Source organism: Augochlora pura, chromosome 9 (assembly GCF_028453695.1).
Source record: "Augochlora pura isolate Apur16 chromosome 9, APUR_v2.2.1, whole genome shotgun sequence".
NCBI classification, from domain to species: domain Eukaryota; kingdom Metazoa; phylum Arthropoda; class Insecta; order Hymenoptera; family Halictidae; genus Augochlora; species Augochlora pura.
In genome coordinates this window covers 12,441,140-12,455,612 of record NC_135780.1, presented here as the reverse complement: position 1 = coordinate 12,455,612, position 14,473 = coordinate 12,441,140, and the positions used below count along the sequence as shown (strand labels likewise).

Sequence of the window (14,473 nt, the reverse complement as noted above, 5' to 3'; positions counted from 1 at the left end):
TAACAGATAAAATCCGCTTAATCTAGAGCACCAATCGGGAGGCTTTCCTCGCAAGATGGTTTCGCTTCGGCGGCGAGCATCAAACGAGAATTAATATTCCGTTTGCAGGTATGATGCACACGACGGTCGCGCCGGCGCCGACGGAGGTGACGACGTCGCCGGGCACCAGCGAGTACGCCAACAGCTCTATGGAGATGCCGGCGCAGATGGTGGAGCTGCCGGCGACCACCACGAAGCCCGACACGGAGCAATACCTCGGGGACCTGATATCCGGGACCTATTGCTCCCGGATATTCCACGGCTGCGACCGGAAGAAGTGCAGGCTCCAGTCGCCGAACTTTCCCGGATTGTACCCGCGGAATCTCACCTGCTACTACGCGGTAAGTCCCGCGGGGAGGGGGGGACCGAAACTTCGCGGCGGCGTCGGCCATCATAAATATGGAACATCGGCGACGGATAACCGCGACGCTGCGGAATTTTTCGCGATGCCGACCCGGGGGATTATGCCTGAGCCGCGACAGCTTACGGATAAACTCGAGCTTCTTTCGCGACGCGATTCCTCTCTCTTGCGGCGCGGTTTCGCGGGATATTCCGCGTGATGCGAGACGAATATGCCGGACGGTTCGCCGAACCACGAAACTGAACAATGTCGGCGACGAAGTGGGATCCGAAGTTTCGGTGAAGTTCGAAGAACGGTGTGGAATTACGAATGCCTCGAGACGATAGTTCTCGCGACTGCCTTATACCCCTTATTACCCTAAACCGGACTATGGTTCCGTGATATTTCGGATTATTATTCTTCTAAATATTTATTTAGTTCTCGTAGACTTTATACTTGCTTTTACTAAATATCTGCTGTGAAAGATAGTCTGGTTAAGGGTTGAAATGGCAGAGAGTATTTCCTGGTCCGTTTGAAATCGATGTTGTAGAATAGGAGCATTAAGCGACAGATTTGCATTTTTTGTAGGTTAAGTCTGTTCCGAAAGAAATGACGGAATGTCGAAAGTCGCGATGGACGACCATATTGGGATTCGCCTCCCCTAGACATCGAGTCAAATCTTCTTCTCCAATGTTCCAAGCTTACAGAATTCTTCAGAAAAATGATCTCTAAAAATCCTCCATAATTTCAATGAATAAAATTAAATTCCGAATTTTTATCACAAATTCTATTATCCTCACATGGGGTCGCCATATTGGAACCTACCCCCCCGAGCAGCAAGTAGAATCTTCCTTCTAAGTACCCCAAACAATTTCCTCTATAAATGTCCGCAATAATCTCTGATCTGCATCCACAGTGGATAAAAATTGTTGTCACGAAATTAGGTTACTTGGAGAAGCACCCATTGGATCTCGCCTTATCTAAGAGTCAGTGAAACTAGTCTCGGATTATCCAAAGACCTTAAAACACGGGGACCGTGGTCCTGGAAAGCGGAGATTCGTCGAGTTCCATTGATAAACTTGTGCTTCGTAGAGAGCGGCCATGCGTCTACGCCAGAACCACGGGTGTAGCAAATTGAACGGTCGTATCCGTGGGTTAGCGCGGAGGATTCGTAGCAGCGTGCAGCACTCCGGCATTCCTCTGGAAATTTACGAGGCAGCGTTGCGTCGTGACGTCGACGGCGGTCCCCGTGCACCATTATTCTTGCGGCCGGACGGCGCGCCACTAAATACACTTCGATGTCGGTTTTGGGCGAGCGCCGGTTCCAGGCGGCGTGGCACGCGTGTGCGGGATCCGTACGGAGAGCCGCCGCGGACCCAGGGGCCCGTGAAAACGAGAGGCGATCGGTCAAACGGGCGCCGATAATTAAGAGCCGCCGACCGGAAACGGTTACGGTTAGCGTTGCGGGTCGCAAAGGAGACCGGCGAAAGAGGCCAACAGCAGCGATCCTGTACCCAACGTTGACCGACATATACTTAGCCCTAAAGAGGCTGCTTTGAATCGACGTAGTATGTATATCGTGGCAGTCTTTGATCCAGAAGTAATTCGATTCGGCACGGCTCCCCGAGCGGAATTCTCCGATCCGTTGCTGGATGCTGCGACGAACGCTTCAGGACAATTAGCCTGTCGGCGAAATTTTATTTAGGGCCTATATTATTTTACATCTCCGAAAACGAGAACTGGATTAATGACATCTGCTATTTTCACAGCTTTGGTGAATCGTTTCTAGAGATTATAGGTAATCCATGTGTACGCTGGAAATTACTTCATCCCCTTAGGAACCCGAAGGCAAACAATCGTTCGGTTTCAAGAGGATTGAAAATTTGATTTTCGCGCGGATTAGCATTCGCGTCGGACACTGTTTTCGCCCCCGCGGTGCTCTTTAATTCCGAAACGTGGTCGTCGAGCATGGGGGGGGGGGGAATTTCAGCGGACGGTTCTACAATTTTCCAACATTGTTATGCAAAATGGCGGCGCCGTTATCGAAATGGGAGACGCGGCAATTGCGTGGGCGGTTTCATTCTCGTTGGCCGCGTGTGTTCCAGGTGAGGCAGCCCGATATACCGGCCGGGAAACACGCCTTAATTTCGGTGAAACAGCCCCGGGGCCAATTGGTGGCCATAAGGGCACGGCCAGCCACCCAGGTGGAGTCCTCGCCCCGCGAGCTTCGCCTCTGGAAGGACTGCGACGTGGTGCAGGTACGAGACAGAAGTATCCGCGAAAATTGGATTAACCGGTATAAATAGCCGCGAGGCGGGCAGGAGGGGGGGGGGGGGAACGATCGTACGTGACCGTCGCGCCGATAAAACCCGAGCCCTCCTCTCCCCCCCTCCCGTTGCTTCGCATGATAATTCCGCCGGCTTCTTAAATCAGGAATCCGCGCGCGGAAAGCCCGCGGTCGCATATTTACCGATCCGCGCCAACTAAATTCGGATGAAAAGCCGCGCGCGGGCTCGGCCCGTGTGGTCTACGGCGATAAGACCGATTTATTGGCAGGCCGCGGTGCCGTTGGTTAGCGCGGATAACGCGGTGGCGGCTTCGTAAAGTGGAATGGAAAGGTTCCATGCGACGTTTCGATCGTTCAAAATTAACAGACAGCGTCGATAAACCTCTTTCCGGGCTGCCCCGTGGCCGGCTGCACGAACACTTGTCGATCACGGGGCCGCGCGGCGCGCCGAACCGGAGACGAAAATCGAGGACGTCGCTGCATCCTGTTGATTATGCTCGCTCGGAATACCGAATATTACACCATTTCACGATGCAATTTATTTTCTAATAACGTATCGCTATATTAATAATAACACAAAAACGTAATTTATTCAACCATATCCCAAAGACAAGCATCTCAATACACCGCGCGCCATTTTGAACGACTCTCGCTTTGAGTTTTTAAAGTCTCCAATCAGACGTAAACCTCAATTATTCCTAAAAATATCACGATCAATCTCTTCAGCTCCAGTGAACGTTTCTTATTCCCTACACCGCCGAAATTATTCGCCCGCTCTGTTCGCGCGAAACGGGGAAATCGACGGGGGTCTTATTGACACGGCGGCCATCTTGCTTGACCCGGGACACGGGCGGCAAGTTTAAAGCGGTACGCGGGAATTACCGAGTCGAAGGTCCGGGTTGTAATGTCTGAAACGAGAGTCCGGGGCAAGGGAGGAGGAGGGGTAGGGGGAGGGGTCGAGCCGTGAAACCGAGAAAAGAGAGATTCCGTGACCCGCAGGACTACGTGACCGTGTACGACGGCTACACGACCAGGGATCCGGTGATTCTGAAATTCTGCGGGGGCGGGGAACCGGTGCCAGAGGCCACCAGCAGCGGCACGGAGATCCTCGTCGAGTTCACTACATCTCCTTACGGCACGTTCCTGCAGCCCACGCCTCCGCACTCGCTCCACGGCTTTCAATTAGAAGTGCAAGTACGTGGTAATTCTCTTCAAACATTCAGTAGGGGAGAGAGAACGAGAACGGGCGGAGGAGAGAGCGAGAGAGAGAGAGAGAGAAAGAGAAGTATAGGGAGAGAAAGAGAAGGGTAGAGAGAGCCGAGGAACATTGTGCTTTACACCTTGCCGAGGTAAAGTACGGCCTGTTCCCGGATCGCATTTAAATGGATAGCTCGAGAGCTCCGTGGCCATTTTTCAGGGCGAACCGGGAACGTCCTGGCGGCTGTAATAGCTCTCGGCCCGCGTCGAGAGCTTCTCTTTAACGTCCGAGCTGTTTTAGTGTTTAAGAATCGTTACTCTTTTCAATTTCTTCCCTCGACGATTGATTCCGGCCGGTAAATGACACGCGGGGACGTTGCCCGAGGAATCGATCCTTTGCAGGCGAAGTCGGGTCTGCGGAGAACTGTGTCAGACACGAATGACTCCTGCTGTTTGCTCTACAGCGCAATGCTGCGAGGCGAACGACGTCGTGCAATCTTCTGGTCGCTATAAAGCACGCGTATTAAATCTGCCTTAAATTAACTCCATAATTAAAATAATAATAAAATAGTCATATTACATATTTATTTTTCTCATAGATATATTTAAATAACCCCCATTTAAATATTTAACTATAATATAAATATATTTTATATTTTAGCCTTTCCGCAATGCTGGTCTTAGAATAAACAGCATCGAAGCCCTTAAAATCTCTTTTATTCAAAGTAGGCGTGGCTTAATCGCTCTCGGCGCGACTTGATCGCTCTCGGCGCTCTACTCGAGACAACGTCCGGCCCAGAAACTCTTTCTTCGTATCCTCCAATGCAATTTGTCCTTTCAGGTGAAGTTCGTCGACGTAGACTCGTCCACCTACGCGAAGAACAAACACTGCGAGTTCTGGCTGCAAGGTAACAGCGGCGGTATGCTCGCCTCGCCTCAGCACTCGCTGCCAAGGAACAGCACCTGCCTGTACCATCTCCGCGGGGCGGGACCAGCGATGCCTAGCCCGACGCCACCGCGACCTTTGCCCAAGTTTCCGGAACAGAGGCCGGGAACCGTGTGGAGGAGGCCGGCGCCGAGGCCGCCGCAGCCGCAGTTCCGCGTCTGGCTGTCCATCCTCAAGTTTCACGTGGGCACCAGCCTGTCCACCGCCGACGAGGACTGCTCGACGACCCTGATGGTGTGGGACGGCGAGATGATGCCGCTCTACGGGTGCAACGACCCCTCCTGGTCCGTTGAACCGCCTTTGATTAATTGCTCGTCGTCCAGGCCCTGTTTAGACTCGCGTTCCCCCTTTCCCATCGACGCTGCTGCCGATTGCTTTCACCTCCGCTTAGTTTCCAGCGGTCCGGCCGCCATCTTGAATTCTTTTAGAATATAACTCCTCTTCTTTTTTTAAAGAAAGCTGCTCCTCTTTTCCAGAAAAGAAGAGAAGCTCGAGTCGAACGTTGCACAGTAATCTCTCGTGAAATTTTTTCTTCTGCAGCGAGAAGGAGCAGGCGAAGCGAGCGGACAAGTCGAACGAGCCCTCGCGGCTCCTGGTGGGTCGACCAGCCGGCAACACGACCCTCCTGGCCCGGTACTGCAAGGACAAGGTGCCGAAGACCTGCGACCACGCGATCCTGCAGAACACAAGCCGACCGTGTTCGCTGGGCGAGAGCTTCGTCTCGAGCGGCAACACGTTGACCATCGAGATGAGGATGGTCGAGTCGACGGCACTCAGGCGAGTATGGCCGACGCAAACGACGCCAATGAAAAGAGGGGGAAAAAAAGAAGCGCCAGGTTCCGTTTCAATTACCGGACACACACTGTGTATCCGAGGCTCGCGTGCCGCGTTCCATTCGTGCGCATCGATCGACGAAACCGTTGCGTCGTGTTTTCTCTCCGATGCAAAGAGACCCGGAGGATCGTCGGGGAAAACGAGCTTTTATTGCCCGGCGAACGGTCGCTCGTTAACGCACGATACGCCGCCATGTTTCCCGGCTGATGAGGACGCGCTCCGTGATGGGCTAATCGATCCAGCGAATTTTTGGTGCCGGGAAATCGGGCTCGAATAACAAACGCTGGAGACGGGCCGCCGAGATTTTCCCTGTTGCGTACGACGACCGAGGACTCTGCCAATTATTTCCCATGTCTGATTGGCCGAACGATTCTACTCTTTCGTTAGCGAGAACCGATGTAGTTGAAAGATCTAAAATATCGCCACGGTGGTAACCCTTGGACATTACTTGGTTAAGATATGTAATTTATTTTATAAATTAAATAGTCGAGCGAACGATTTCAATACTGATCAGTCAGAATAAACATCCACCATCTTGGGTTGACGACGCTATTTAATAATTATATACGACAGTAAAATTCTAAAAATTTTACTACCCTTACCACCAGTTAAAAGTGATAATTTATTTTATAATATACACACCGAAGCACCTTTTTCCATTAATATACAAACTCTACAGCTTTCCATCCATTTATTCGACAAATAAGACCTTCGCCAAACGAATAATCGGATCAGCACATTATTTCTTCCGTCCATGGAACATTCGAATCGCGCGTGCGACAAATGCAACGTTATCGCGTGTCACGCGCCGTCGGTTTCGACGCGACCATAATTTCGTTAGCCCGGTTGCTGCCGGTCGGACGACAACGATTTCGTTGCGCGACTACCTAATTAGGGCCACGTCGTAACAACGGGCCGCGTCCTTTTTGTTCAGCGTTTCGATCGCGTCGCGAGCGTAGTTCGTGCTTTCCGCCGAGTATATTTTAATCGCTCGAGAGGGCTCGCTTTTTAATTCGACGTAAAGGGGGAAGCTCCGCCGATCAAGAAATAATTGCCGACCGGGGGGGCCCTGGCCGGGGCTCGATAAAGGCTGGGGCAGGACGGTCGCGTCAGGTGTAAAGGATTAAGTAGACCGTGTGACGCATCCGCGTTCCGTTGTTCTCCTGTGTCGGATCTGCCACGCTTCAACACCCCCGCGCCCCTGTAAATAATAATCAGCAGAAAGGGTGTAAATAACCTCTCCGCGGAGGCTACGGAGGTGAAGGAACGGCCGGCGAGCCAGGCCTCTGTAGGGTATAATTACGGAAGCATCGGAGGCGATATGCGCGATCAATGCTTCTCTTATTTCGGTTTTGTTCTTCTTCGGAGCAACCCTTTCCCGATCGCGCGACGATGCCGCTGAACCAAGAAGTTTCTAAATGGCGCTGTATCACTTTTTAACGATGTTATGCAACCCGTAAACGCCTATTAAAAAAGACTAATATTAATATTGATAACAATACACGTCGTTTTTATCAAATTTATAAATGAAATAAAATGTCTTTAACAGAGGTACGCTCCGATTAGGCTATTTTTCTCGTAGGTAGACATGTGTAGGGACGAAGATCATTATTGTATCTCTAAACGGAGCCATGTATTTTTATTTAAAAAAAGTATTAACCTATTTATATTAAAGAACAGTCATTAATTTAGGTGGTATATTAATTTTAATATCGTCGCAAGTGTTGTCGACACAGAAGGTATCCTAGTAATTTAAATACTTATCAATAATAACCAATAGAAGCTCTCGGTTTCAATAATTTATTTATCGTTTCACCAGCGAGTTTAGAACAATGAAACTTCGCTTCATCGAAGTTTAACCGATTCCGCGAATAACAATGGAATTATCTCTCGGACATACGTGAATTGATGCGAGCGTACGTAATCCAAAATGGCGGCCGGTACAACGCCGCGGCCGATAATTCAAATTTCTCGAGTTCTCGAGTTCTCGAAATCAAGAAATCAAGAAATCGCATAAATTTTTAAAAGGCGTACAACGCGCATTAACTTCGAACTGCGGTGGTACGGGTAAAGGGGTGAAAGTGGCACCGGTATCCTGGAAATATTTCCTCGACTGATATTTCCCGTTTTAAGCGACCGTGCCGCGGAATTTCCGCGACTTCCGTTCTCCCGCACGGTTCTCCAGGAGAAATCGCTTCTTATAAATAACTGATATCAGACGCGTCGTGGATAAGAGGGGGGTGGAGAGAGGGAAAGGGGGGTAAGGGGGTATAAGGGGCGGGGTACGAAACGAAAACGTGCAAGTGCGGCAGATATTGCTCCTCGTGCGCCATAAAACCGTTCGCATTCTTCGCTTGTAACGTTCTGTATCGATTTCACGTGAGCCCAGTCCCGCGAGCAAATTTTCTCTGAATTTATATTCAATCCGTTCCCTCTTCGCGATCCATTGGATCACCGGCGGGGGGAAAAAAAAGGAACGCTTAGATCGACGTGTTTGGTAAATAACGAGAAATTGGCTGCCTGGATTCGCTCTCGCCCGCCTAGTTTTATTTCAACGGGCCGACGTATCCGGCTTATTTTTGTTGTCAACCAGCTTCAAATAAAATTATAATAATAATTCGTAATGCGTCGTATCCCTGTAATTCTTTATAATATTACTGACAAATATTCGAATTTAAAATGGTTGGAAACTATGAAACGGGCGTTTTTGTTCAGTCTTCCTGCAGTAGCGACGCCCGTTTCATAGTTTCCAACCTAGTACTTATTACAATCGATTGAATTATGCGATAAAGACGCGTGGTAAAGTTAGTATCAACCTTTAGACAGTTCAGTAATTATTATAGTAAGCTCTAGGATGATTGTTTAAACTGTTATATATATAATAACAATAATTCGTAACACGGATCCCTGTAATTCTTTATAATATTACTGGCAAATGTATTATTCGAATTAAAAATGTATTCATCAAAATCGATTGAACTATGCAATAACGACGCATAGTTAAGTTAACAGCAGCCTTCACACAGTTCATTAAATATTATAGTAAGCTCTAAGGTAATTGTTTATATCGTTTATAAATTTGTTTATCGTCGAGTAATTTTTTGTCGTTGTTGGTCCACAGGCCAGTGAATTTCCGCGCCCTGTACGAGTTCGTCGATATCCATCAGGACGGGGATCCTTACGGGAACGGGCCCTGCCAGAGGATCTTCTACAGCCGTAATCGGGATCACTACCCCGATCGTAGATTCCAGGCTCCCCGCGATATCTTCCTTTACGGCCGGGGCGGTTCGAAGAACATCAGGTGAGATATCCTTCCGGTCCGCGGATATCTTTTCTATCAACTTTCCTCTCTCACGAGAACAGATTCCGAACTTGTCATCAGAATTCTCCGCTCGGTTCCACCGGAAAGAAAAATGGGGCCGTGACCCGGTTCAACTTTTCAGACGCGCGAACGAAACACACGATTTCGTGTAGAACTTTTATTCGGCTGAACGGACGCGAAAGCTCGTTTCACGGTCTCGTTGTACGATATTCGAATCAATTATTAAGAACTTTTAAACAATGTAAAAATTGTCCGCATCGATTGGAAGAAATAGAGGTTAAATAACTTTCTTCAACCCTTAATTACTGTGTCAATATGTTTTTTACATTATTGTTGGGAAGAAATGAAAATTAATGATTTTATAAAATCAAATGTATTAAGAATTGTTTCTTCTTCTTAGAATTTTTCTCGCAATTATTTCGATCACCACAGCTGTATAAATAATTAATAACAGTCTTCCAATTGATAACAGTTCAAGGTAAATTATTTTAATAAATTCAGAACAATAAATCGACGTTATAAAATTCCTTTTAAATTACCACTACTCAATTTGCTAGTAAACGCTTCTGTAATCCGCAGTCTAACAACGATAAAACAAATTACACCGCTTCGAGGGGTTCGAATAAATTCGTGAACGGTCCCGGGCATCCGTTCAACGACACCGCGGAAAAGGAACAGACACAGAGGTTCGGATTAAATAAAGGACAGGCCGGAGGGTGGCTGGAAAAATTCGCGTTCGCCGATTGACGCGCAAAGATTGAATCCGTCGCGCGGGGGGGGGGGGGGGGGCGAGGGGGGTTGGTAGTCGGGATCCGAAACTACCGGCGGCCGGTACCGGAGGAAAATAAAAGATCCAACGAGGACAAACTCGTCCGGGGCGGTGCTTTAACGGCGGGCCCTTTAACGCCCCTACCCTTTATGCGCGAGCGATTCCACGATTTCGAATGAGACGCGCGTCAGCAGCGTCTCCCTTTGTTCAGGACGGCGGTGGCGATAACGCCGCCCCGTAAATAGTCCCTTTGTGGGTCGCGACGGAGAGCTGGCGCGCGTCTTCCCAGTTTTTCCATCCTACGCGCGCTCTTTTTTTCGACCTCCTTCGGCGACGAAACAGAGAGAGAGAGAGCGGGACACCGGAAAAAAGAAACTGAGAATCAATGTTTTTTCGTGTGCAGTCTCTCGATTTTTCGCGCGCAGTCGCTCGATTTTTATCGTGGAAACTCCTCCGAGAATGACTCTGGCCCCGGGGCTAAGACGGTTTGTCTCTCGAACGGCCGTTTTCCAGCCGACTCGTTCACTGTCCCTGCAATGTTTGGACAAAAGACAATTTTGGAAGCGCGACGACTTGTGAAAACGATTTTCAAAGTGATATCGTCGCCTCGCGGATTAGCAATCTCCCATTGGAAGCGATTTACCGTTCTTTGATGTGGTTAACGAGCAGTTAATTAACCCTGTAGTGAGGTGTTAACCCTAAAGTGAGGTGTTAACCCTTTGTAGTCGAATAGTGATTCTGGGAACCGTGCTTAAAATTATTTACTATCTATACTTCTATTAAAAAGTCTGTTCTATTAGAAAATTGCCTCTGTTAAAAAGTCTACTATACTGAAAAATCTATTCTATTAAAAACTCTATACTATTAAAAAATCTATTCTATTAAAAAACCTGCTCTATCAAAAAATCTATTCTATTAAAATTTAGCTGCCTTTAAAAATCAATTATAATCCAAATGTACGGGTTTAAATCTACGAATTGAAAGATCCACCCTGTTAAAAAATCTATTCTATTAAAAAATCTATTGTATTAAAAAATGTATTATACTAAAAAATGTATTGTACTAAAAAATCTATTCTACTAAAAGATCTGTTCTATCAAAATTTAACTTCCTATAAAAATCAAATATAATCCAAACGCCGAGCAATCGTCGTCCCGTCTCCTTATCTCTGAAGTTCAATAATGGCCGCCGACTGTTCGTTTGTCCCGTTCGAACTCCCCCAAAGTGGGACACAGTCCTCGAAGTAGCGTCTTATCGACTGCCATAGCGAACGCCGTGATTTATTCGCGAAGGGTCTTCGTTTAGGCGACGTCCTCGCGTCCGTATCGCGATCGCGGTGGTTGTAAACGGCTCGAAGCCTCGCAGCGTCTCGTTCTCGTATCAGAGACCGGGTCTCCGACATCGGGAAGAACGTCGCAGAAGGCGAAGGATAGCCGTCGAGATGAAAGGCGAGAGATTTATACGCGACTCGACGGGAAACTCGGAGTCGTATAGATGAAAACCGCTTTTGCGGCGACGAACCGTTTCGCGGGCAGTTCGACGCCGGCCGCGGCCGGTATCGATCGGAAAAGCGGCTCCTTTGCGTGGCCGACCGGCCATGTTAAACTCGATTAAGTGTTGAAAGTGCAGCCGCGAACGGATTTTCCAGCTGCGTGTACCGGTTCGAGGGCGAGCACGACGAGATCGTCAAGCTGAGGTTCAACAAGCTGCTGAACGGGAACCGGACGTGCCGCAGCGTGTCCAGCTCGGACTTCAGCCGGCTGCTTTGCGTCGGATCCGACAACTTCTCCGTGAAGGTATGCGCCGCCTCGTCGACCCGGAAATTCTATTCTTTTCTCGGCAAAACCACCGGCGAATTCCAAAAACGCGCGAGAACTGTCGAGTATCCACAACTTTTGATCGCGTCGCGGTGTTCCGTCGAGAGAAAATTGTATTCGTTCAGAGAGAATTCTTGCTAGTGTCTCTGATGACTGATAGAGCATTGATAACTTCAACCCTTTGCGCTCCAAGCCATTTTAAACTTATTTAAGCTTATTTCCTGATTGCGAGTCACCTATAAAACACCCTGTTTAATACATTTATGACATTATTTTAAAGTCTACTAGTTTAAAGTTAACCCATAGCATTTACAAAATAATTTTGACATTATTAAAGACCCTTCTGTTTAAAAGATTGTTAATTCACTAGACTCAATTTCATAAATTGTACTAAGTTATATAAAATGGAAATACAGTTAAAATAGCTATTTTAGATCTATTTCCATTTTATATAACTTAGTACAATTTATGAAATTGAGTCTAGTGAATTAACAATCTTTTAAACAGAAGGGTCTTTATAATGTCAAAATTATTTTGTAAATGCCAAGGGTTAACTTTAAACTAGTAGACTTTAAATTGATGTCATAAATGTATTAAACAGGGTGTTTTAAAGGTGACTCGCAATCAGGAAATAAGGCGAGACGATTAATTTCTCTAAAGAGCTTAGAAACAAAATTCACTCGTTTAATCGTACTTAAAAGCACTTGTCTAATTTAATTGAGAGGTCATCGAAGACATGAAAAACGCGTGAAATATATATTTTAAATTTGTTAAATTTCTTTATATAAGTTTCGAGTTCTGAAGATCGTTTCAACGTCTGAAATAAGACGTCTTAAGGGCTCGTGCCACCTGGGCAGCTGTTCGGCTCCGATATCGGAGCGCCGGGTGTACAGAGGCACAATAAGGGGGCAAAGGAAGTTTAAACAGCGACCCGATTCTCTGCTCGATAAGCTCGGAGCGTGTTCGCAGCACCGTCCGAGGGCTAATTGCGATCGCGCGGACGGTAGCAGCAGCAACAGCAGCAGCCGGCCCGTGCCCTCGTGTATAACAGGTTAATGAGGCTTTCGGCCGGTGCGAACCGGGCCGAGCACGAACCAGCCGAACAAATCTGAACGTGGCAGCGCGCGCGTGTCCCCGCGTGTCCGAGAGGCCGGCGAGAACTTCGTTATCGATTCCGCGGAATCTGCGAGAGGTGCCGCGGAATTTCACGCGCGTAATGCAACAATCCGTGCGACAGCGCCGCGTCACGTTCCGTTTGCGCACCCGTGGCGGCCCTTCCGTCTCCGCCTCCGGACATTCTGACGATCGTCCCGCCCGTCGGGCCAATTAATTCACGCAACGACGCTGAAGCGCGCGTGTCTCGTCGCCGGTCTGCCGACAGGTGATGGACCAGCCGTGGCCGAACGCGCCGCCGGTCCAGAGGGACTGTTTCTGCTCGAACAGGTCGCTGCCGATGAACGTCAAGTCGACGTCGAACGTCGTCGAGGTACACTTCAACGTCCTCTCCATGGACGCCCTCGACGATTACAACGATCTATTCTTCGAGGCCACGTGGGACTTCATCAAGACCAACCCGTGCATGCAGAAGCGGAGAGTGCGCGGCCCGTCCGGGGAGATCAAGTACAAATCGCCCATCCTCGACGAGGACGAGGTAATCGACGTTGCAAATCCACTGGAATCCACGGCTAAAGTTAAAATCTAAGAGCTTGAAGTAGTAGTAAAATCGTCAATTTTTTATAAAATGAAATTGTAGTAGTGCAATTATATAATCGCATTATATAAGTATTACGATTATATTAATCACATTATAAAAGTATTACAATAATATAACTCATATTCTGTGAGTATTACAATTACATAAATCACATAATATAAATATTACAACTATATAAATCACACTATATAAGTATTACAATTATATAAATCACACTATACAATTATCACAATTATATAAATCACATAATATAAATATTACAACTATATAAATCACATTATATAATTATCACAATTATATCAATCACATTATAAAAATATTACAACTATATAAGTCACATAATATAATCTACAAAATCAACGAGTTGATCGTGAAAATAAATCGTCCTTTTATTCCTCTCGTTCGACGACTGATCGTGTGATATCTCTTTGCAGAAGAATTGCGAGAAGCATCCGTGGCTGATAGAACCGGGGTCCACGCAGTACCTGTACGTGAAGACGCAAGGAGTCCTGATGTCGAACACCACCAACAAATGCGCGACGAAGAACCGTATCGTGGTGCACGTCGGTAATTCGGCCCCTAAATCGGTGTGCCCCAGACCACCGGCCGATATGAGGCACAGCGTGGTAGAGGTGTTCAGCGACGGCTGGGCCGTCAGCGGCAACGCCATTTTCCCTAACCCGGGCCACGAACCTGTCAAAACCATCGCCGTGGAGTTCATCATGAAGGAACCGGACAGTTACACGGTTACCTGGCTCGAGCTAACCAGGAGGTACGCTGAGAAAGGATTATTGACAGTGAAAGGAAAAGCCGCTTTCGAGGGTAGCTAACATCTTCTGGTTGCGAAGCAGACTTAAATACGTAACCTAAAATAAACATAACCTAACCGTGGAGCGTTATTATTTAGGGTGCAAAGCTGATCGCTGCAACGTTCGCTTAATTAATTAATTAACGCGTATTTTAAGTACAGTATTTTTATTATATTGTTACCTGGGAAGCTGACAAGGATATTGGTATAGTAAGATTGTTATAATTCCTAGCAACGCTAGGGTAAATATCCTAATTATCGTGCCGATTCCTATTTTAAAGACCTTCCTGCCCTAGAGTACCCATAACCCAACTTAGTCCACCTGGCCTGTCTATTCAACCTATAATTCACCCACACAATCATATTTATATTATTCAAATGAACAGTACTAATTGAATAC

At 47.4% G+C, this 14,473-nt stretch overlaps 1 protein-coding gene across 1 annotated transcript in view; it reads left to right on the top strand.

The window, feature by feature from the left end:
• The window catches only part of LOC144474899 (uncharacterized), a 75,887-nt gene that overhangs the window by 55,512 nt on the left and 5,902 nt on the right, over positions 1-14,473 (top strand). Inside the window, exons 4-12 of the mRNA XM_078190280.1 lie at positions 109-380; positions 2,485-2,637; positions 3,666-3,860; positions 4,705-5,093; positions 5,350-5,586; positions 8,765-8,944; positions 11,383-11,530; positions 12,933-13,202; positions 13,700-14,037. Coding sequence (XP_078046406.1) covers positions 109-380; positions 2,485-2,637; positions 3,666-3,860; positions 4,705-5,093; positions 5,350-5,586; positions 8,765-8,944; positions 11,383-11,530; positions 12,933-13,202; positions 13,700-14,037 — 2,182 coding nt within the window. The remainder of the gene's footprint in view (positions 1-108; positions 381-2,484; positions 2,638-3,665; positions 3,861-4,704; positions 5,094-5,349; positions 5,587-8,764; positions 8,945-11,382; positions 11,531-12,932; positions 13,203-13,699; positions 14,038-14,473) is intronic.